Here is a 21,144-nt window from a genome sequence, read left to right as displayed (position 1 = left end):
AAATTAGGGAGATTTACGGCCGTTTACGGGGTCGGAAATCCCAATTTTCATGCAGTGATCCGTGCCGAGCGTGCCCTCGGTCAGGGAATAAAACAGGTCGCAATGGGACGAGTCGTGGGAGGCAAACAGATCTACCTGTGCGCCCGAACTGATCCCAAATCAGCTGAACCGACTGGGGATAAATGGCTCGAAGTGACCTCAGATGCTTCTGACCCCATATGAGGTGGTGGGGAGCGAGTTGCGACATATGGCGGGAGCGTAGACCACCTTGATGGTTGATGTACGCTGCTGTCGTGGTATTGTCTGATCGGACTAGTACGTGCTGACCCTTGAGCAACGCACGGAAGCGGTGCAGGGCGAGACATACAGCCAGCAACTCGAGGCAATTGACATGCCAAAGGCGCTGGGGTCCTGTCCAGGAGCCCGTGGCAGCATGTCCGATGCAACGCCCACCTCGGGACTCGATCGCGAAGCCAAAGCTAAAGCGGTCCCATATGAAGCAATGCGAGCAGCGTTACTGCTGCTGCGGATGTCATATGCCCCAGGAGCCTCTGAAATAGTTTCAGTGGAACCGCACTCTTGCCCACGAATTGACAAAGACAAGTCAGCAGTGACTGTGCGCGCTCGCTCGTAAGCTGCGCGCACATGGCGACCGAGTCGATTTTCATACCGAGAAAAGAGATCCTCTGCACGGGGCAGAGTTTGCTCTTGTCCCAGTTGACCCGAAGGCCCAAACGAGCTAGGTGCCGGAGCACTAGGTCCCTGTGTTTGCAAACCTGGTCTCGAGAGTGAGCTAGGATCAGCCAGTCGTCGAGAGAGTTCAGGATGCGAACCCGTGTTCCCGGATGGGAACAAGGGCTGCCCAGACGACCTTCGTGAAGACGCGAGGAGACAGGGCTAGCCCGAATGGGAGAACTGCGCACTGGTATGCCCGCCCCTCGAAAGCAAACCGTAGAAACGGTCTGTGACAAGGTAAAATGGATACATGGAAGTAGGCGTCCTTCAGGTCGATTGCTGCAAACTAATCCTGCGGCCGCACACACTGGAGGATGTGTTTGGCCGTAAGCATCTTGAACGGCAGCCTGTCGGCTGGAGGGACAATCTCGATCGCACCCTTTGCCAGTAGGGTGGCGACCTCCGCTCTCATGATAGGGGCATTGCCACCGACCAAAGTGAAGCGGACTCCCCTGAAGCAGGGAGGAGATTGCGCGAACTGAATCGTGTAGCCGAGCTTGATGGTCCTCGCGACCCAGCGGGATAGCCTGGCAAGCTCTAGCCAGGCTACCAGGAAATGTACCAGCGGGGTCATGCGGACCACAGACGTACCCTCGGTGGTGCAGCGAGGCGGAATGACCGGCCCAGGCATGGGTGGTGTAGCGGCCCAGTGTGGGGGCACGGTCATAAGCCGCGTCCTGCCAGAGGAGGCCAGGGGAGGACCAGCGTCCCACGGGGGCGTGCTCTGGCAGGGGTCTGGCGACAGAGGGGGATGAGAGGAGCGTGGCCCGTGGGCGGCGCATACTGTCATCCGAGAACTCTGTAACAGAGGGGGACAAGAGTGGCGAGGCTCGTGAGCGGCGCGCACTGTCATCCGAGAACTCTGTGTGGTCAGAGAAGGATATGTCAGTTCTTTCCAAGGATTCTCCCCCGGCCCTCCACCAGGGGAAGGAGTGGTCCTGCTAACAGCTCCTGAGAAGAACTGAGTCCTACCTCCAAGCTGCCGTCTCAGGAGTGCTGCTTAGCCTGGCGTTTAGCCGGCTAAGGGGCAGAGACAGGCGGTGCTACCCTCCTGCGACCTCCTCGTGCTCGGGCCAGCTGTGAAGGCTCGAAGGGAGGAGCCGCAGGGAGGCGGTGTCGGCGGGAAGCAGGCAAAGGAGACCGCACGGACAGATGACCGTCGGTGCAGAAGGTCCTCAGCCTGCTTATAGAGTGATAGAAGACTGATGGGCGCAGTCCTCAACCACACCGCCGACCAGGCTGCCCGTCTCAAGAGTGCTGATTAGGCTGGCGTGTGACAGTCTAAGGGGCGGAGACGGGCAGCGCCACCCTCCTGCGACTTACTCCTACTCAGGGCCGGTGAAGACCCGAGGGGGAGCAGCTGCATGGAGGGGGCCTTGGCAGAAAGCAGACCAAGGAGACCGCACGGATAGATGACCATCGGTGCAGGACCCGAGTCTGCTTCAGGTGGTCGAAGCCACACCGCCAAAGAGCCCAGCCCGAGACATGGGGAGCTGAGAAAATGAATTCTCAGACTGCCCCACATCAACCTGGCTAAGCCCATGTCTGGACCACACTAGTGGACATCACCTGACCCAGGATCACGCAGGTACCGATGTCGCCTGAGCGAGGCCAGTAGTGTGCGTGGCGGAACAACCAGGCCGGGCATGGGAGGCATAGCATCCCAGCATGGGGGCGTGGTTTAAGTTTCCGCGTTCTGCCAGGGTTGGCCAGGGAAGGACTAGCGTTCCACTGCGGCCGGTTCGGACAGAACTCCCAGTACAGCACTGCATCGAAGGCGAAGGCGACACAGCACTGCACGACTGTGTCACAATAGTGACAGAGAACATACAGACCATGATCACCTCGCGATCGAAAGCAGCGAAGGCGGAGGACGCCCGCGTGCCGCGAAAGTCACGTGGACTCCCGCGGAGCGCAGGCGTCCTGATGCACGTCCGGGAGAAGCTTACAGCGCTCGGGGGGAGGGCAGTGCCACTCCAACCGATGCTTACAGCCGCCCGGGAAAGCATGGCTGACAGCTCTGGATCAGTCCCGGCAACGATGGCACTCCCGTGGGAGGCAACGCAGCCGAAACTTCATTTCCAGAGGAATCAAGCCCGCCTTGTGATGCTGTGAGTGACATGACACAATCTGCTGGAGCCCCAAATGAAAACACTGGGTCCCCGAGAGGAACCAGGCACACACGGAAGCCCCACGGTTGCGATGTGGAGGGGGCGTGGCCCGAGGAATGCTCGTCGGAAATATGCCACACTAACCCTCAGATCACCCTGGCCACCAGCCAAAGTATCCCCTCTCAAGGAAGAGATAGATTGGGGTGTGGCAAAGGGGACTCTCACTCTTTACAGAGATCATTGAGTCTCGATCTATAAACATCACAATTTTCCAACAATGAAAACATGACTCATCCGCGAGCGCTGCCGAGCGTGTTTAAGCCCAACATGCGAAACAGCGCTCGTGACCGTTAGGCAGATGAATCACGCGCCCACATCCAGGAAATACACGGGTGAGCTGTCTTGAAAAAGACGTGCCGTGTGCAGCTCTTTTAGAGAGAGGAAAAAGCTCAACAGAGTGCTGAAGCGCCCAGGGAGAAACACACACACACTGTCGGCAGATCACTGCACAGACCAGCAGCAGGAAATCCGATCTCGCTGGAACGCGCCGTGACACCAACACTGAAGAGCCGCTCGTCTCGAAGAGTGAAGATGATTCAGAATGGCTTGTAGGAGTGAAGAAATCTCTTGGCTCCGAAGCGAAAACATATCTGCGTGTTGCCAGTGTATTTCCTTATATTCCCCGGCGTAGGGCGGAGATACGCTATGCAAATTCCGCAGACCCATGGCATTTCATTGCCATTGGCTCGTTTTATATACTCGAAGGCGAGAGGCTTTCTAAGCGAAACCCCATTCGTCGTCATCCGACGTAACTCGGAGTGACTACGAAAGGGAACCCTGTTCTTCTGCAGTTTGATTCCCCTGCTGAGGGTCAAAAGTTACATAGTGTAGCTTGAATATTTTGTGGTAACCGTTTTATAAAAGCAATTTGTCACTTGATTACCTGCTGTATTATGAATATAGTCACAATTTGGGTTTTGGCAGGTTGTGCTTAACGCCATTCATGATTATTTATATTCATACAAATATAGCAAATTCTTTCGTGCCTTATTTCTTAAATGATGTTTCATTTTTCATTAGGACTAACTTTAAAAACGTTTGTTTTGTACAAAAGTACAAATCAAGCATACGTAGTTCTGGCAAGTCACGTATGTTACTCAAGCGCGCATCAGCTGACCTAGGATTGACCTATGACTTCTACCTAGGATCTGAGGCCTATCACAGCATCCTATATATAAGGTCCATTATAGTGTGAGTTTAGTGTGCCATTTTAAAGACATGGGACAGTCTTGCACACTTTCCTGTTGCGTACACGCGCTCTCAAGTTGCCAAGACCCAAGTGTGGGTATTTGGACAAGGCAAATGTTATCAGCAGCTTAGCTAATTATCTCGTTGCTCAGGAGCTAATTTAATAGCGAGTTCAGCGGGGAAAACCATATCATATCAAAAATTGTGCAATCGGGAATTTAGTAAGAATGATTTGTTCCCCTCACGGATTTCACCTCAGATTTAAGTTCGTGAACTTGAATACGCAAATTCGACGCATTGATTATAAGCTGCTTGATTTTATATGGAAGTGACCCGAGTAAGCATTGCTTCTCGAATCACTGCATTATTGATATGGACTCTTTGCCCGCAATCTCTCTGAAGTTATACTAGATGACTGCCTCAAGAACAAAGTTTAGACGAGATCTGCACTCTCCACGCACTGAAGGAGAATGATATCAAGGAGATCAAGCATCCACGTCACAGCTGGCTATTTCACCCTCCATTCATCTCTCAACGTCTTCACGAAGCTAAGCTAAGTTTTCCTTTTTTATGCTCATTGGTTAAAATCTTAAAATCTATCAGGTTATTGGCAACATAAAGTCCTTGTTGCTTAGGCTGGGTATTACCACACAATTGCTTAAGGCTTATAGTTGTTTTCAATAAAGCTTGCGATTATATTGATACTGCCTTACTTTCTGTTGTCATTAAGGCAACATGCTTGTTGCTGCCAGCATGCAACCTATAGGGACACAACACCTATCAAAGCATCTATAATGTTCATTCAGTGTTATCAGCAGCTTTATCGCGTTGCTCAGGAGCTTACCCAGCAAACACATTTACGTTGTGGCAACGTCTGTGGCACGTTGCATTTCTGCTATGGCAACGTCGCTGTCTACGTGCTCGCAACATTGTAACAACGTAGAATTGTAAGACGCTACAGGTCTGTAGCAACGTTGTTGCGTGACATTCAGCAACTGAGAGATGACGTTCTGGCCATTTTTTTGTTTTTATGCTAGATAGGCCTATAGATATCCCCCATTTAGCATTTTATGTCTTGAGGTTAATTTTTAATTAGTCATATGTTAGATAATTATATTGTTTTTGTTTAAATATTGTTTATCCTTATTATTATGTAATGGGGCTATCAGTAAATTAGCCTAATTAAAATCAACATCTACAAGTGTACATTTTGAAGAGTAAAAAAAAACAGAAGGTTACATTAATTCAACTTTATTAAAACTGCATATGGTAATCAAATTGCACTTCCAAAAGTCATACATTTGTGAGAAGAAAAACAAACAAACAAACATATTATACAGGGAGTGGACTAACTAGCATGAGCAAACATGCGAAAAATCTGGCAAAGAAACGAATGAGACGACAAATCAAAGGAAAATATAAACAGGTGTGCGAGTAGTTACAAACATTTTTTTTTCTCTGTGCGTTTCCAAAAAAAAAAAAAAGTAAAAAACATTGATGTGCAACAAGTAGGCTAAGCGCTGTTGCTGAATCAATTACTCATCATTAAAGTAATTTTTGCTTCATACTTTTGGCATAAAGTTATTAAATATTTTTCATACCTGACCAGAAGATGTTCAAATAAATGTCACATTAGACAAGGAAGTTGTAGGTTGTTTGAATTACGTATCTTATTTAGCTGAGGTAAATTAAACGCAATTCTCGCGTATGGATTGCTTGATGAAGAATGAGAGACGGCCCAATGGTCAGTTGAAATTTAAAAGTCTGATTTTCGCGCTTCAGGGCAGTGATGAATACATATTTCGTCCAGTGGTTGTCCAGGCACAACCTTAAGCAATGGCCCTGAACGGTGGTTCAATGTCAACATTGTGACAACGCTGTAACAACCTTCACCACGCAACGTAGTTATAGCAACCTTTTGGCCATGTTGTTAAAACTTTGTTAGAAGGTTGGTTACGTTGTGCCAACGTTCTGTGTTTGCTGGGTATTACCCTTCTCTATCCCCAGCTCCTCCTCTCGTCCATTCAGGACTTGGCCTTTTGATATTCCTCTTTTCTGTTCTGTTACCCTAAGGCGCCGTTCACATATCGCGCCTAAAACACGCAGAAAACGCTAGGCGCGCCGCATTCTCCTTTTTCCAATGCGCTAGGGCGGTTGTGCTCCGGAGGCGTCTGTCGAAGGAAATTTCAGCAATGGATTTCCACCACCCAAAAACCCTTGCTGTAACTCTGTTACAAGATTTATTTACTAAGAAAAGTAAAAAACGCCGCAGTGTTTGGGTGCACCCAATACTACAAAAACGCAAAAACGTGAGGAAGCTGATTAGTTGGTTCTTGTCACGTGACCTACGGTGCGCTTGCGGCATTCTGAAAAGTTGAGATGTTTTTATCTCGATGCGGCGCGAAAGCGATAGGAAAAAACGAGCGCGTCGCTTCCATTATGAGCGCGCATACCGCGCGCCTACATTTGTAATAACGAACTTGAGCGCGTAAAAGACGCGATATGTGAACAGGCCCTAAGGGGGTTATCACTACTCTCCCTGTGCTTATCCTTGCTAGGCTGCAATAGTTGCGCAGGGAGTTCTTGCCCAGAACAGAACTAGGCTATACCATCAATCCAAACTGTATGCTAATTCTTAATCATCTTGACGATAGTGGTCCTGACAAACAACAGTTAAATGGTTATTCACCTTGTAGCACATGGTCCCTGCTGGGCACTTGCATCAGGAGAAATGTTGAAGTTCTTCACTGTCACTTTAGAGCAGGGTAGAGAGTCATTGTGAAGGAGCCCTGAGATATCTATGAAAAAATATCCAGGATTAGTACAACATTTTGTAGGTGAGACGAGAAGATACATGTTATTTTGTTCGCTATTTTTAAGAAATCTTCAATGACAGAATATGTGACTGAAAGTCACAAAATGCAAAACAATGCAGGTGCATTTTGAAATGTTTTAACTAATCTAGAGCTGTCACAAACGATTGTTTTAGTAATCGAGTAATCAGTCGATTATTTTGATTGAGGAATTGGATAATATTTTTGTGGTAATATAAATAGAGCTAAGTGAACAATAGCATTTAAAATGTTTTAAAATAGGCTACATATATAATAACAATGATGCAATGATAATTGGCTCAAATAAAGTATCGAAAGCAAGGAATCATATGGTTTTATTGAACACCACTGTTAAAATACATAGGCTAATGTAATATAGTACAGACTACAGTATAATCAACTTCGGTACATTACGCATTATAACAAATGCCTGCAGAGGGCGCCAACAGCCTGGTGATTGTTGTTGTTACAACTTACAGGATGATCAAATCTTTGTTAATATTGGCCAATGAAAAAGTACACTTAATCTTTAATATTTGGCCACTTCTTTAAGATAGTTAGAATTGTTACGACATGCGCACATCCAAACATGCAAACTCAGAGCGAGGGTTGAAACTTTTTATTAAAATAGCGATGAATAACAAATCATTCCGAAACCCGCAGCTAATATTTTTTTTTTATTTAATCACAGCCTTTGTGATTCACAAATGGTTTTAATATCATTCAGCGGCTGCAGCCTTAGAAAACGGTCTAATAATGTGGTCTACTGATTCTCGTCTGTGGAATGTGCCACTTCAGTTATTTTGCTGGTTAACAACATGGGTAAATTGCAATTGAGGATTTTTAAGTCGAGTACTCGAATTCAATCGAGGAATCGTTACAGCCCTATCTTGTAACGAATGTCACTTCAGTTATTTCTGAGTATGAGACAGAACAACATAATGCAAAAGAGATTTTGCCACAAACTCAACGAAGTCACTTGAAGGCTATCCTGCAACCCTTAATGCCTGTAACGCTGTGGTACGCAGGGGAGGAGACAAGAGGCCATTTCTTTAAATAGATGTCAATGGAGGAGAGGCTTTATTACACTGTATTAACCGTTTTTTGAGGAAATGGCTTATCATTTAATGAATCGACAGCCCAGCGGCTAATCTTGAACATGTTTGCTCTTAAACACTAGTTTTGGATTGATCTATTTTTAGAGTTTACATAAAAAAAAAAATGGCGTATGGCATTAAAGTACCTCAAGAGCAATTCGAGAGTAGACGGAGCACCTCGTTGCAGCTTTTGTTGCTGAAAAAACAAACAAACTTGAAAACTCCTGAGAGTGCTTTATATTTGCAGATTGCTTTATATTTGCACATTTACAGCAGCAAGCTTTAAAACCTTTTATACACTCACCTAAAGGATTATTAGGAACACCATACTAATATTGTGTTTGGCCCCCTTTCGCCTTCAGAACTGCCTTAATTCTACGTGGCACTGATTCAACAAGGTGCTGAAAGCATTCTTTAGAAATGTTGGCCCATATTGATAGGATAGCATCTTGCAGTTGATGGAGATTTGTGGGATGCACATCCAGGGCACGAAGCTCCCGTTCCACCACATCCCAAAGATGCTCTATTGGGTTGAGATCTGGTGACTGTGGGGGCCATTTTAGTACAGTGAACTCATTGTCATGTTCAAGAAACCAATTTGAAATGATTCGAGCTTTGTGACATGGTGCATTATCCTGCTGGAAGTAGCCATCAGAGGATGGGTACATGGTGTTCATAAAGGGATGGACATGGTCAGAAACAATGCTCAGGTAGGCCGTGGCATTTAAACGATGCCCAATTGGCACTAAGGGGCCTAAAGTGTGCCAAGAAAACATCCCCCACACCATTACACCACCACCACCAGCCTGCACAGTGGTAACAAGGCATGATGGATCCATGTTCTCATTCTGTTTACGCCAAATTCTGACTCTACCATCTGAATGTCTCAACAGAAATCGAGACTCATCAGACCAGGCAACATTTTTCCAGTCTTCAACTGTCCAATTTTGGTGAGCTCGTGCAAATTGTAGCCTCTATTTCCTATTTGTAGTGGAGATGAGTGGTACCCGGTGGGGTCTTCTGCTGTTGTAGCCCATCCGCCTCAAGGTTGTGCGTGTTGTGGCTTCACAAATGCTTTGCTGCATACCTCGGTTGTAACGAGTGGTTATTTCAGTCAAAGTTGCTCTTCTATCAGCTTGAATCAGTCGGCCCATTCTCCTCTGACCTCTAGCATCAACAAGGCATTTTCGCCCACAGGACTGCCGCATACTGGATGTTTTTCCCTTTTCACACCATTCTTTGTAAACCCTAGAAATGGTTGTGCGTGAAAATCCCAGTAACTGAGCAGATTGTGAAATACTCAGACCGGCCCGTCTGGCACCAACAACCATGCCACGCTCAAAATTGCTTAAATCACCTTTCTTTCCCATTCTGACATTCAGTTTGGAGTTCAGGAGATTGTCTTGACCAGGACCACACCCCTAAATGCATTGAAGCAACTGCCATGTGATTGGTTGATTAGATAATTGCATTAATGAGAAATTGAACAGGTGTTCCTAATAATCCTTTAGGTGAGTGTATGTTCTTGTTATTCTTATGGTTTCTATTATTATTCAAGTTGCTCTTTCATGCTGTAGTGTTTTCTTTTTTCATTCAATGCAAATGACTGCAAGCGGCAACTCTCGCCGATCGGTTACACCCAGCCGCAGCCGTCGAACACACTTATGTAACCTACAGCATCAGTTGTTGCATCACCGCCATTCATGGCATAGTAAAGTGTCCATAGTATGCACATTTCAGAATCTTGGCGGAAGAAGTAGGTCTTATAGGTTACTTTTTGACTACTATTTTAGGAGTACTGTGCATTCAGACATATGTCTTTTGTTACCGTAGCCCATCTCTGACTCAGCTCCTTCATGCTGATATCGCGAGACAGCTTTCACCTCAACAAGAAATATCAGGTGCTTTTGACTTCGGGTGCGGCTGGATGTAACTGATCGGTGAGAGCTGCCGCTTGCAGTCAGGAAGAAGCTGAAAATGGAGACGTGAAGTCGGACACTTTCTGCTTCCCATAGTGATGCTTGTGCTGTGTTTGCATACTTTCACAGCTGAAGTGAAATAAATGCAATATTTGTCCAATACAGATATTTCAGAGACATATTCATTCAATACATTATGTAGCCTACTGCTTAATACAGCATCTGTTTGTACAAGAATAAGTTCACCATAAGCCTACTCTATTTAAATAGCCTACCCAATGAAGTCGGGTCTACGTTATAACATCGCGGTGACATTAAAATAGCTTTTACTGTTATAAAAACAGATTTGTGAGCTTTGGTGGAACTGAAGGTCAGAATAAACACGAAACGCACGTGACCGTTGTCATGGGGTGAATCTGGTCAATCGTGGAAAAGCTGTGTCGTCAGCAGAGCTTGTGCAGCCGCTCTTGAGAAGCTGCGCTGGCTGAGTCAGCTGTCTGCTCTCAAATCGCTCACGGTACTATGCCATACATCACAGTCATGTGGCATCAGCGATGTTTCAAGTCGGAAAACATTTCTAACTGGCATACACTGCTTCAAGTCAACCGCCAATTGGCCTGCGCAACACTGCATGAAGTCAAACAAGCCTATCGTTACATTTTAATATCGTGAGATCTCAGCACACAAGATCTGGTCACACCCCTAACATCTAGCTAAATGTTCTCAGAACATTTCAGCTGTAGAATATTGCAGCCGCCCATTAGAATTATTGCCATCATAGCCTCATACAGAACTTGTTCGCAAAATAAATGTAAAATAATTCAGGGGTCTAAAACCAGAAGTTGAATTTCTTTAAGTTCACACAGTGTGGCATTATTGCACAAGATGTTGAAAAAGCAGTGAGACGCAGTGGTCACAGACATTTGTCTAGCTAGCACATGTTGTTCTAAGTGCAGAGGTGGACAGTAACAAAGTAAATGTAGGCCTACTTGAGTACTGTACTTCAAATCAAATCAAATCCAGTATATTTGTATAGCGCTTTTCACAATACAGATTGTATCAAAGCAGCTTTACAGTATTAAATTAAAATAAAATAATACAACAGGGTTTGTCTCTAGTGGAATTTATTGATTGATAAGATAAAATTAAATATCCCCAAAATATCCCCAAGTACTTAAGTACACTTTTTGAGTATCTGTACTTGTTACTTTAACTTCACTACATTTGAAAGACAAATATCATACTTTTTACTCCACTACATTTCTGTCAAGGTCCTTGAGGAAAAAAGTAGTTATGTTAGTTAGGGCATGATTTTTTTTCTTCTCTAAAACGTGATTGGATTTTTGCGGGTGACAGACAGCCTATCAGTAATCACTATTGTAGGGTCATGTGTCTTGAAGTTCAGTGATCAATACGATTTCTCTCTACTAGTGATCTGTGAGAGACAGTATCTTTGTCATAACTAACGGTTTGAAAGTTTTGTTTTCATGGCAAATTAAGTATTCCTGTTTTACTCTTTGTTAAAGCAGTATTGCTGTTGGGGCAGTTATACAGCTATGGTTGTGTAGCTGTTTTTTTTTTTTCTGATCAGTTTGTATTTACAGACCGCTTGATTGTGCATGAATGGATACACCACATAGATGTGTACTTCTTTTGTGGGGGTGGTAGGAGTGTTAAAAAAAATGAAGATGATTATGGTTGTTTTTTTTGGTCAATTCACTTGTTTAATTCCTATAGGTTTTGTAACATTCTAAAAGCTCTGAATTCCTCAGATACTTCAAACTGGTCAGTGTATTCACGAGGTTGCTTCAGAGGCAGTAATATTTGACCAGTTGTATCAGTACTTTTACTCAAGTAAGGAAGTTGTGTACTTTGTCCACCTCTGTCTATGTGAACCAGGCCTTATTCTGCCCGTTCTGTACTTAAAACATGGTTTCTCTCAGGTAACCTACCTTGCATGCTGAAGAGAAATATGATGTCACCACCCTTGATAAACTCTCTTCTAGTCAGATCACCGTTCACTATGGAATATGGATATATATAAAAAAATTGCCCCACATATACTGTCTCATTGCCGATGGTGACTCGAGTTCCATTCTTTCTAGGATTGTCCCAGTAATATATGCCATCTGTTACAACAAAAATAACAAAATAATTTATTTGATCTTTAGCTAAGTAAAATGCTGCATATGAACACAGATGTGAATAATAGGATCCTCACTTGAAGATGCCAAAGCAGGGTCAGTGGTGATGCTTTGTTCTAAGGACATGCGCTTCTGCAAGTGTGGATTCTGGTCAAGCATCTGGAAGGTTATTTGTCTCCATGGACAAGGCCACTGCAACTGGTCATCATATGCACCAGATACCAGACGAACATACATATAAGAGTAATTAATCCGATTCAATAATAAAGCCTGAAAGCGATAACCATCACTGGAGTAATACAATGGACTGAAACGTGTTGCAGATTCCCTTATTGAAAAGTCCTTTATCTGCCATGTGTGGGGACACTCAGTCTCTGAAATATTGATATCATCCAGTGAGAAGCCTCCACTGGAGTTTCCAGCTCCTTTACGGGCTTCAAATACAACTTGGAAGGTTTTATTTGCATTCAGTGACACATGATGCAGTTTCCAGTAATTACCAGGGAGTTCTGCAAGAAATTAAAAGGTAAAATTCAACATTTTTGGAACATTTTAAAAGCATAGGTCGACACGTGTTTTTTCCCCTGTAATTACATTATACTTGAAGAAGAGACAGACCTGTGATCTGATCCATAAGTCTCAGAGTTCCTCTGTTGTCTGCTTCATTTTGGTACTCTCGGATCCAGATGTTGAGCTGGTCAGACTCATTACCACTGTGATAGTAGTAGAACTGCAGGCACTGGACTTTGCAGTCTCTTTTAGGGGTCATTGTCTTGCTGTCCATTCTGGCTGTGTCCCCTTCCTTTCTCCCCTCAGAGCTGAAGTGCATGAAAAAAGACATCCCTGCAAACATGAAAACAGGTTTATAGTTGTGTGGAACTGGGTGCTACAGTGACTGCTTCTGTGGATGGTAGTGAAGCATTTATTTTTGGGCAGCTGAAATAAAGTCTCTTGCTGTAGGGGTGCAACGGATCACAGTTGATCCTTGATCCGTACGGACCAGAATCGGCACGCATGTGATTCACGGATTAACTGGCAAGTTTAACCATCATATAAAGTTTAGCATTTGGACTTGTTTTGTCTTGCCAATTTACACATTAAAACTATTTTAAATGCTGAAGAAGAGGCGTGAAAATTGGGACTCGCGCATTATCTATAAATGAAAATCAAAGTCACCCCCCCCCATATATATATATATATATACATACACACATACACACATATATATATATATATATATACATACACATATATATATATATATATATATATATATATATATATATATATATATATACCCTGTGTGTTTTGTGATCCTTTGCACCACTATCTTCCTGTGATATCAAAACAGACACTTTCTACTGACTGACTGTAACGGATCTCACCATTTTGTTCTTTGTTTGAGTAGGTGTGGTCAGTCACATTGATGCCACTCACTGACTCCACTCTCTGCCAGCCATAATCCACAGCAGAACAGACACTCATCTGACATTCATCATCAAAACTGCAGTGGTCAAGGAAAGAGATGGAGGAATCTGTAATCCAAACAGACAAACAGTGAGGCAAAATAAATTGCACATCCATTTTTTGCTCAGTTAGACATGTCCCTGGGTCAACATATTTTTGTAATTGATGTTGATCCAGGAACATGTTGCACTTCAATTCTGCAAATCAATTCCTTACAACTTCCCATTCATGAATCATGACGTGTGTTGTCCTTTTAGGAATTTAACTTTAATATTTGTCACATAACCCATATCGCACTGTCAGAGAGTTTATTCACACATAAGGGGCCCTATCTTGCACCCAGCGCAATGGACTTTGTACACCGACGCATGTATCATTCCTATTTTGCACCCGCGCAAAGCGCGCTTTTCCCTCCACAGAAGCACGCCGCTAAACTAGGGAATGAACTTGCGCTCCCTGGGCGGTTCAGCGCAAAAAAGGAGGCGTTTTCCGGCGCAAACGTTCCTTCATGCTATTTTGCAGGTTTAGAAAACAATTGCGCCACTAACCAGGAAAAAATAGTTTAAAGTCAGTGGCGCGTTGCGCATGTTATTCATATGCTATTTTAAGGGTGCATGCTTGGCCATAATCAATGTAGCGTGTGCACAACGCGCATACACTTTGATTCTCTCATCTACACAGAAGCAGCAGTTTTCATTTTTGCAAATCATACATTATTACGATAGATAGATACTATAGATAGATAGATAGATAGATAGATAGATGATAGATAGATAGATAGACTGATAGATAGATAGATAGATAGATAGACAATTTATTATAAAAGCATACATCTAGCTTACACATTTACCCAAATTATCATACGCCTTTTTAACCGAAGTTAATTTGGGTGTGTTTCTCCATCCCCAACCTCCCTGACGAGAGCGTTGCTCTCCTTGGCTGTGAACCGCTCCTGGCGCGCGTCTGGCAAATCCGCCATTATAATAGGACTCCGCTATAGAACAAGCGCGCCTGCTCTTAAAGGGAATGTGAGATGACGCTCTGATTGGTTTATTTCACGTTACGCCCAAACCACACCTATGAATAATGAAGCTACTTCAGACCAACCCATTTTAGATTTGCGCTGGGCGCAAGAGTCATTTATCCCGCCGGGAAAATAGCAACAGCGCCGAGACCCGCCCACAAAGTTACTTGCGCTTTGCGCTTTGACACTTGCGTTTCAGATCGTTAAAATAGGGCCCAATGTACGTATACACATAAAACATGATATCAAAGTTTTAAAATCAAAGCAAGAGAGCATTACATCACAGTTGTTTAAACCAATAAGCACTAAGCTGTGTCGTCAGCAAGTCGTTTCCCATGGTGCTTTTGATCAGCGCAGTCAGTGGAGAGCAACTGCTTCCGACTGCAGAATCCGACACGTGCGCCTTGCGGTCGCAAGAGTTTTTTGACATACGTCAGCATGACGTCAGAGCAAGGCGGACCGCACTCGGACACATTTCTAACCGGCATGCGTCTCGTGGTGAACTGCGGTGATTCGGCTACTTAATAAGGAGCTTAAATTTGTATAATTGTTATTAAATGTCATCTTGTTGTGTTGTTGTCTATCTATGTACATTGTGTTGATTGATTGTGACTAGACTTTTTGAAGAACCTGGTAAGAAAGTGTAATCAAATCCATAGTTAAAAAATGAATATGTTGTATGTGGAATTTTTGTTTCTAGAAAATATTCATCATTAAAATTGCACCGTAATGTCACTTTTTACATTGTCGTCTTCTGTCTGGCCTTGGTGCTGGCTAGGCAAAACTGTGGATCGTAGGCTACGACAAGTCTTGTACGTGACCATAAGTACAGTAAATTGCATCTCTTTATATGCCCTCAGTTTCTCTTTACGCTTAGTTTCTCTATCAGTTAGGTGTAGCCTAACTATGCGTGTGAGTGTGTGTGAATCTGAGATGCATATCATTTATTTAGAGACAATAGAACCCAATCGAAAGCAATCTACTGTTGCAGAATATTAATTACAGTCTGAAGTGCATCAATAGCCGGACTACCAACAGGTCCTGCAAGAATGTCCACATCCTGTCTCTGTCTGTATCTTAAACCTGCACCACTGTAACTGATTTCCCCACACAAATGTTAATGCTTTGATGTTAAAGCTAGAATGTCCACTAATGTGTTTATTTACAAAAAAGGCATGAGTGGAGAAAAACAAGGCAATTTTATTTTATCTAAATTCTCATAAAACTGCAATTTAAATATATTATTTCTATATATAAAAAAAAGGCTGATCTATAGTATGTTCAATGGTGGTAGCCTACCTAGTCTATGAACGGTACACCCCCCTAAGCTCACAGAAATGGTTAGACCCAAGTCTTCAGCAGCCAATGACACTGACCCATTCAAACTGTTTTTTAAGTGTATTTCATACGTTAAATATGCGTTTAATACGGGTTTTCAATGTGTTGATTTGTCACACGTATTCAACACGTGAAATATGCATTGTTGACGTGTTAAAATTCATGTGTTTTTGGCCCTCTTGTCCTGGCTTTCCATAATCGCACCGCAGGACCTCCAAGCGTGCGTCAACACGTACATGGAAATCACTCGCTCCAGACCAGCGTTTCCCAACCGGGGTCCCAACCTATTTTTCATTGTTGCGCTTACGGTCAAATTCACAAAACATTTGTATTACACAAAATACGAAAACATTGTCACGTCCGTCTTGCCGCGTATTCACATAAACACATCGGTTATGTCCGTTGCTGCTGTCAACGGTAACGCGTGCGATTAATGTTTTTCAGTTTAACGCGTTAAAAATATTTAACGCAATTATCCGTTTATTTCTGTCATCCTTTGGGCTAGCGTTACATTATATAATCACGTTCTTCTTCATGCAAATGCTTTTAAACCATGCAAGCGAGAAAATACAAAAGAGAATGCGCTGTCTGTGATGCTGACACACACACGCACAGAACGATGTGCGGCAGAATCGACTTCTCTTTCGCACTTTCGCAATACTTTGAGGATAGGCCTACTCAAAGGAGTGTCCTCATGAGAGCAGTCTTAAATTAGTTAAATAAAGTCTTAAATGAACATCAACAGTTGTGAGAAAATGGGACACGTGGGGGATCCACATGTGCAGCAGCAGTGACATCAGAATCAAATAACACTTCATTCATAAAAAGATGCCATTAAACAATTATTTGAAATATACTGTCTTTATGTTGTTTCTACATTAATTTGGAGATTAACTGTAAAATTATTACATAAAATATATTAAAAACAAGCTATCTTGTGCAATTATAACAAAATTATCCCAATATAAAAACATTTAGGTGAGATTTGCAATGGTAATTGAGCAGTGTTTATATATGAATAAAAGCCTTAATTAAATATGTCATCATGTAAAGTGATCTTCAGAAGAAATTAATGATTTCCTAGACTTTAAATGGATGGAAAAAGAAATTTGATAATATTAAAAATACCTATATGACAATAGGCCTATACGGCAGTTCTTCCCTGTGGTACATTTCAAGGTATAATATCAAAGTAGTATCGTGACAATAGTGTAGGGTGCCACACATTTTTTTTAATTTTCAAAGGGTGCCTTGACTAAAAAAAGGTTGGGAAACACTGCTCCAGACGCTCAATTCGCGTTCGGTGTGAACGCAGCATAGGACAACACATGTTTTCTCTGGTCTACCACATCAGACTTCAAATTCTACTAAAATGTTTAACATCCACAAACTGCAAAATGAAAACAATGTGTGTAAAATACTCACTGCATTTATAGAGTTTGTTGAGCTCAATCGCATCATATTCACTGATGTCCAGGCGTTGACCAATCACATCTTGGAACTCAGGAAGCTTGGTGATGATCGTGGATCCATTACCGTTACTGAAGGCATTTTTATCATAATGCATCACAGAGTAATAGTCATATGGGGTGCCTTGAGTGGTGGTCACATTCTCGCTGTATTTAATAAAATTTCTCTCACGGCCTGAAAATAAAGACTATGGAGTTATTAAGGTGATTATTCATAAAGAATGGCTTATTAAAGTGCTGATTAGTTAAATGGGCACTGCAATCAGTATGTCAGTGAACATCTGTATTTCACTGTTTTACTCTTTTCCTAAAAATAATAAAAGTTCAGAGCAACCTGTCATGATGTTTTCAAATTTGATGGTCAAATAATCATCTCTGTCATATCTTGACTGCTCATGCCAAAATCCTAGTGCATGGAGAAACTCATGCTCAACAATGCCTTTTATTCCACAGCCATTTCCAATGGAAAGAGTCTGGCGTCCAGGAAATATGCGGCCGACATATGACCAACACCTGCAAAATAAGAGAGAGATAACGGCACATTCACGCAGAACATAGGTGCATTAATATTTTGGCTGGTATAGTGTAAAATAATTTGTTAACTCGTGAATGTTTTAAGGCCCTTTCACACCAAGATCGATAACTATAACAATAATTATAGTCTTATTATAGCATCCACACCAGCGGACAATAATGTTCTGTTTTTTATAAGTGCACACTGAGTTTTGTCATCTGCCACTTTCTTCCATTAGCTGAAAAAAAAAATGTCTGAAAGCAATTGTAACGATATCGTTCAGTGAGAAGCCTCCACTGGAGTTTCCAGCTCCTTTACTCACTTCAAATACAGTTATATCAGTTATCGATATAGTTGCGGTGTGGACTCTGCTATGAGCGTTATAGTTATTGCTCTGTGAACGGGCCTTTATAATATACATTCAGTATAGCATAATTTAGGCTGTATCGGAATTTGTCTATAATACCACATATTACTAATATTGTGGATTACTAACTGGAAGCATACTGTACCCTTCAAGACTCTCCACAGAGATGTAATAATCTTCAGCTGCTCGGGGCTTAAAGTCAATACATGATTTCAGTCTGAACTGCTCAAAAGCTCTCAAAATGACTCCTTTATAGTTAATTCCTATAATCACAATCAAAAATACATGATGGATGAAAAACATATAACAGTAAAACTACTTTAAAAAATGACTTTTTTTTTTTTTTTTTGTAAGTGAAAAATCCATGTTTTCTTACCGAGCTTCACATTCAGCTCATAGGGGACGGGAATATCCCACCGGTACTCATTCCCAAGAATGGCACTCCTTTGCTTATGCTTTAAAGCAAATTGTTACCCTTAGAAATATCATATTGACGTATTTCTGAATTATCCAATATTCAATGTACTTTGAGAATTTCTTAGAACTGAACTCACCACCATGATGTCTCCTTCTCTAAGATTTAAACCTAGCATTCAGTTTAAAGTAAAGATGCTTGTGTTCAGTTTACAGTAAATGTGCTTGTGTTCAGTTTACAGTAAATATGCTTGTGTTCAGTTTACAGTAAATATGCTTGTGTTCAGTTTACAGTAAATATGCTTGTGTTCAGTTTACTGTAAATATGCTTGAATAAAATAGGAGTATAAATAATGATTTATGAACAAAAACATATATGTTAGCTTACTGCTAATATAAATGTACTTTAGTTCTTGAGATAATATAGTAGTTTTACCTTTGTTTATATCTGGAATGTCCTTCCATTCCTCAGTGCCTTTGAGGAGAATATAATGTAGGAAACAAAATAAGACAAACAGGTTATGTCGGAAAATAGAATTGAGGGTAACACTTTAGAATACTGTTCCTTCATTAATGAATAATTACACAGGAACAAACGAGTAACGCATTATTAACATTCTAGTAACTACTATTAACTAACAAGAAACTCTGATTAACAAATTAGTATGTAATAGCGCTCAGATGAATGTAGTAGTTCATTATTAGCTAATTAATAACAACAATTTCTTTCATACCTTCCAGAGAACTACTATCTACAGGTTCATAATTAACATGAATAATGCATAATTTATAATAAAAGGTAATGGTAACCCACTAGTAATGACTCAAGTGTTACTACATCATTCTAAAGGAACTACTAATTATTTGGGTCAGTATCTAAAGTGAAAAACATGATAACTACCTAATATTGACTGAAGTCATGAAAGCTTTTGAGATTTTTGTGAGATTTTGAATAGTAATTCCTTCCAATGGATTTGGTAACACTTTAGTCATTACTAGTGTGTTCCCATGCTCTTCACTTTAGATACTGATCCAAATAATTAGTAGTTCCTTTAGAAAGATGTAGTAACACTTGAGTCATTACTATCCAAAACCTTACAAAAACCTTAAAAGCTTACAATGACTTCAGTCAATATTAGGTTGTTATCATGTTTTTCACTTTAGATTACTGATCCAAATTATTAGTAGTTCCTTTAGAAAGATGTAGAAACACTTGAGTCATTACTAGTGGGCTACCATTACCTTATATTAAACATTGTGCATTATAAATATTTATTAACCTGTATATAGTAGTTCTTATAGTCTTCAGTGAGGTGTGAAAATAGTAGTTATTGATTAGCTAATAGTGAACTACCACATCCGACTGAGTGCTATTACTTACTAATTCGTTAATCAGAGTTTCTTGTTAGTTAATAGTAGTTACTAGAGTGTTACTAATGCATTACTCATTTGTTCCTGTGTAGTTATTCATTAATGAAGGAACAGTATTCTAAAGTGTTACCGAATTGAGTGCTAGTCAACATATTTTAGTGAAACAATCTGAAAGTAAAATGAGAAAAAAAGAGCAATCAAAATTTCAGACAGTAATAATAACGCTATATTTTACACTGTGCAAGTGAGACATATTACAATAACATTACAACAGATTCACGTCAGTGACTGAGCTGTACTTACCATTTATATCAGGCTGTGGCTGAGAACATGAGATATGAAAACAATAGTCAGACATCAAAAATATTTGTAAAAATCAACAAATGTATATCACCTTTACAACGACAATGTATTATGACATAAACCTTTTACTATCCAACTTACCATTGGTGATGCAAGACAAAGTGCCCAAGCCAAACTCAGCAGAGAAGCACATAACTGCATTTTTACTGGGAATCATAATGATTACATTTTATGAATGATGTTTTATTATTTGCATTAATTTTGAATTGGAAGCAAAATGCAAGGAATACAGCAAGAATTGAATAATGTTGGAAAAAATACTATCTTAATTACATTTAAGACCATGAAAATATGTGATTAGAAAGAAAAGGAAGGATACATACCAGTTCAGTCATTAACAGCTAAAGTTAAAACATAAAACTGCTTGACCACCGAGCTTGGCAGGTAATAACCAAGTGAGAGTCCCTTAAAGTCTGACAGGTTATTTAAATATGCAGTTAGTACAGTTTTATTTTTTTTTACTTCCTTATGAGCTTCCATTGGAAACAATGACACACACACACACACACACTAAATGGGATGTGCAATTGAGACATATTACAATAACATTACAACAGATTCCCGTCAGTGGCAGAGCTGTACTTATCATTTATATCAGGTTGTGGCTGAGAACATGAGATATGAAAACAATACTCAGACATAACTTTTTTTTTTTTTTATCAATAACTGTTTATCACCTTTACAACAACAATGTATTATAACATAAACCTTCTACACTCACCTAAAGGA

The 21,144-nt window shown here is 41.5% G+C and overlaps 1 protein-coding gene across 1 annotated transcript in view; it reads right to left on the bottom strand.

The window, feature by feature from the left end:
- LOC309490467 (meprin A subunit beta-like) overlaps window positions 1-20,906 on the bottom strand; it is a 48,829-nt gene extending 27,923 nt beyond the window's left edge. Inside the window, exons 1-14 of the mRNA XM_082159657.1 lie at window positions 20,739-20,906; window positions 20,497-20,561; window positions 20,356-20,374; window positions 19,118-19,156; window positions 18,822-18,853; window positions 18,644-18,722; window positions 18,413-18,530; window positions 17,721-17,899; window positions 17,343-17,561; window positions 13,474-13,623; window positions 12,707-12,931; window positions 12,166-12,597; window positions 11,897-12,073; window positions 6,784-6,892 (exon numbers count right to left, since the gene is read on the bottom strand). Of these exons, the coding sequence (XP_082015783.1) occupies window positions 6,784-6,892; window positions 11,897-12,073; window positions 12,166-12,597; window positions 12,707-12,931; window positions 13,474-13,623; window positions 17,343-17,561; window positions 17,721-17,899; window positions 18,413-18,530; window positions 18,644-18,722; window positions 18,822-18,853; window positions 19,118-19,156; window positions 20,356-20,374; window positions 20,497-20,556 (1,838 nt within the window). The 5' untranslated portion in view covers window positions 20,557-20,561; window positions 20,739-20,906. The remainder of the gene's footprint in view (window positions 1-6,783; window positions 6,893-11,896; window positions 12,074-12,165; window positions 12,598-12,706; window positions 12,932-13,473; window positions 13,624-17,342; window positions 17,562-17,720; window positions 17,900-18,412; window positions 18,531-18,643; window positions 18,723-18,821; window positions 18,854-19,117; window positions 19,157-20,355; window positions 20,375-20,496; window positions 20,562-20,738) is intronic.
- Between the last annotated feature and the right edge of the window lie 238 nt (window positions 20,907-21,144).

The sequence above is a fragment of the Leuciscus leuciscus genome, assembly GCF_965113295.1.
Source record: "Leuciscus leuciscus genome assembly, chromosome: 25".
In the NCBI taxonomy this organism is placed as follows: domain Eukaryota; kingdom Metazoa; phylum Chordata; class Actinopteri; order Cypriniformes; family Leuciscidae; genus Leuciscus; species Leuciscus leuciscus.
This window is presented reverse-complemented; position numbering and strand designations above follow the sequence as displayed.